Source organism: Pteropus alecto, unplaced genomic scaffold, assembly GCF_000325575.1.
Source record: "Pteropus alecto unplaced genomic scaffold, ASM32557v1 scaffold20, whole genome shotgun sequence".
Taxonomy (NCBI): Eukaryota; Metazoa; Chordata; class Mammalia; order Chiroptera; family Pteropodidae; genus Pteropus; species Pteropus alecto.
Window position 1 is genome coordinate 37,724,441 of NW_006436298.1, and position 2,558 is coordinate 37,726,998.

At 45.0% G+C, this 2,558-nt stretch overlaps 1 protein-coding gene across 2 annotated transcripts in view; it reads left to right on the forward strand.

Moving 5' to 3' along the window:
• Positions 1-1,762: 1,762 nt before the first annotated feature.
• Positions 1,763-2,558, forward strand: part of YTHDC2 (YTH domain containing 2) — a 59,783-nt gene continuing 58,987 nt past the window's right edge. Inside the window, exon 1 of one of the 2 annotated variants that reach the window (XM_025047798.1) lies at positions 1,763-2,194. In XM_025047798.1, coding sequence (XP_024903566.1) covers positions 1,984-2,194 — 211 coding nt within the window. In that variant the 5' untranslated portion in view covers positions 1,763-1,983. The remainder of the gene's footprint in view (positions 2,195-2,558) is intronic. The other variant, XM_006913287.3, reaches the window with a different exon arrangement.

Below are 2,558 nucleotides of genomic sequence, written 5' to 3' on the forward strand. Positions count from 1 at the left end.
TTTTATGCTTCAATACAAATCTGATGAGATGGGATTTTGATGAGGATTGCATTAAATCTGTATAATGTTTTAGGTAATATGGTCATTTTTACTATGTTGATTTATCCAATCCAAGAACACGGAATATTTTTCCATTTCTTTGTATCTTCTTCAATTTCTTTTAATAAGGTTTATTAGTTTTCATTATATAGGACCTTCCAATTTTTCATTAAATTAATTCTTAGTTATTTTTTTTTTTGTTTCAGTTGCAAAAGAAATTAATTTTTTTTTCACTTTTTTGACACTTCATTATTATAGTATAGAAAAGCTATGGATTTTTAAACATTGATTTTGTATCTAGAAACTTTACTGAATTTGCTTATTGTTTCAAGTAGTGTACTTGTGGAGTCTTTAGGGTTTTCTATATGGAGAATCATGTCATCTGCAAATAGTGACAGTTTAACTTCTTCGTTTCCTATTTAGATGCCTTTTATATCTTTTTCTTATCCGATTGCACTTGCTAGGATCTCCAATGTTATCCAATAAATGTTTACTGTGTGTCTATGCAGTTCTAGCTGCTGATTGAACAGTGACAAACAAGATAAATAGGTTTCTGCTCTTAAGAAGCTTCTATTCTAGTGGGAAGAGCAAATAACAAATAAACAAAATAATTTCAAACTGTGTTAAATGATAACAGATTGATGTGGGAGAGCCTATCCAGGAAAGGGATGGAATCCTGCGTTAAATGATGAGAAAAAGGCATCCATGTGAAGTACTGAGAGGAAGATGTCCTGTGCAGGAGGAAACTGCAACTGGAAAGTTTCCTTGACTGAAAAGAACTTGGTGTGCTCAAGAGACAGAAATAAGTTCGTGCATTTGAGCACTGTAAGTGAGGATCAGAATGGTGAAACGAGATTCATTGAGGTGGCCAGGGGTCAGATCAGTCTTGAGGGTCACAGATACTAATTGAGTTTTTTTTTTTTTTTAATAGTTGTAATGGGGAGCTGTTGGAGTGCTTTAGGTAAGGGTATCATCTTACTCGTTTATATTTTTAAAAAGCTCAGTCTGATTGCTGTCTGGAGAAGGGACCATAGGAAAACCAGAGTAGAAATAGGGTTGCTGGGATTAGGTTTTTGTTAGAATTATATACAAGCGAGGGGAAATTCTCTTAATCTTTCTTCACCACCCAAATTAAAGCGCTTCGCTTTCCTATTCCATCATCTCATATAGCACTTATAACTATTATTTAATCATTTACTTGTTTAGCGTCTGTCATTCCCATTTAGGATTACCAAATAAAATACAGATTTTGAGTTAAATTTTAGTCAGGTAACGATAATTTTTTACTATATATTCCCATATATTGCATGGGACATACATTTACTAAAAAAATCATTCATTATCTGGAATTCAAATAAATTGGACAACTTGTATTTTTATTTGCAAAGTCTGGCAACTACCCGCACTAGAATGTAAACTGCAAGAGGGCAGGAACCATGTCGGTTTGGTTCCCCAGTGAATATCTTAGGGCATAGCATAGCGCCTTCCATGCACATAGGAGACCACATGTGCTCACTGAATGAATTAATGAAGTATTTAACAAAACAATGAGTGACTAATTAAAACTATTAGCTTCGGCGCGGGGAGATGATTGGGTACGGAAGAGGTCCCGGAGGATCTGCTAGGTGGGGAAGGTTATAGCGATGGGTACCGGCCGGGAGGAGAGCGGCGGCTAACGCGCTGAGGTCACAGGCGCCGGCGGCCCTGCTTACGTCATCACGCTCGCTTTCTCCGCCTCGCCCGTGTTTTAGTGGCGCCGGCGCCTTCTTGGTTGTGGTGGTGACTAACTGGGCTGAGGGGGCTTTCTGGTGACTCCGGCTCCGTGCAGGCCGCCTGTGGAGCCGTCGGTACCGGCTCTGGCCCGAGAGGCCCACTGTCCTTATCATTGGTCGTCAGCTAGCAGGCCTGGCCGCTCCCCCGCGGGGTGACCATCGCCTCAGGACCATGTCCAGGCCGAGCAGCGTCTCCCCTCGGCCGCCGGCTCCTGGAGGAGGCGGCGGCGGCGGTGGTGGCAGCGGCGGCGGGGGCGGCCTCGCTCAGTGTGGCCCTGGGGGCGGCGGCCGGGCCAAGGGGCTGAAGGACATTCGTATAGACGAAGAGGTGAAGATCGCAGTCAATATCGCTCTGGAGCGCTTCCGATATGGGGACCAGAGAGGTGAGGTTCCTGACAGGGACCCCGCCGGCTGCCCCATCTCCCCAAACTCTGAGCCCCCGAGGAGAGGGGTTGACTCAGGGGAGGGAGGGAAGACCCGGGCAGCCCGTCTCCCCGCGCCACCCCCTGGCCGGCCCACTCTCGTCGGCCTCAGTCGGGACGGAGCCCTGGGCAGCTGTTGGCAGCCCTCCGGTGGGACGTGAGGAACCGCACGGCGTCCTGATAATAAGTGATTTTGCAGGGTACTTGCGTGGCATCAGAATTTGGTGAAAAAGTCAGATTGCTCCCTGGCCAGAGGAGTTTCTTTCCCTTTAGAGACTTTTCAGCAAAGCCACAGTGTTTATTGATTAGCCTCTACCTTTTTTTT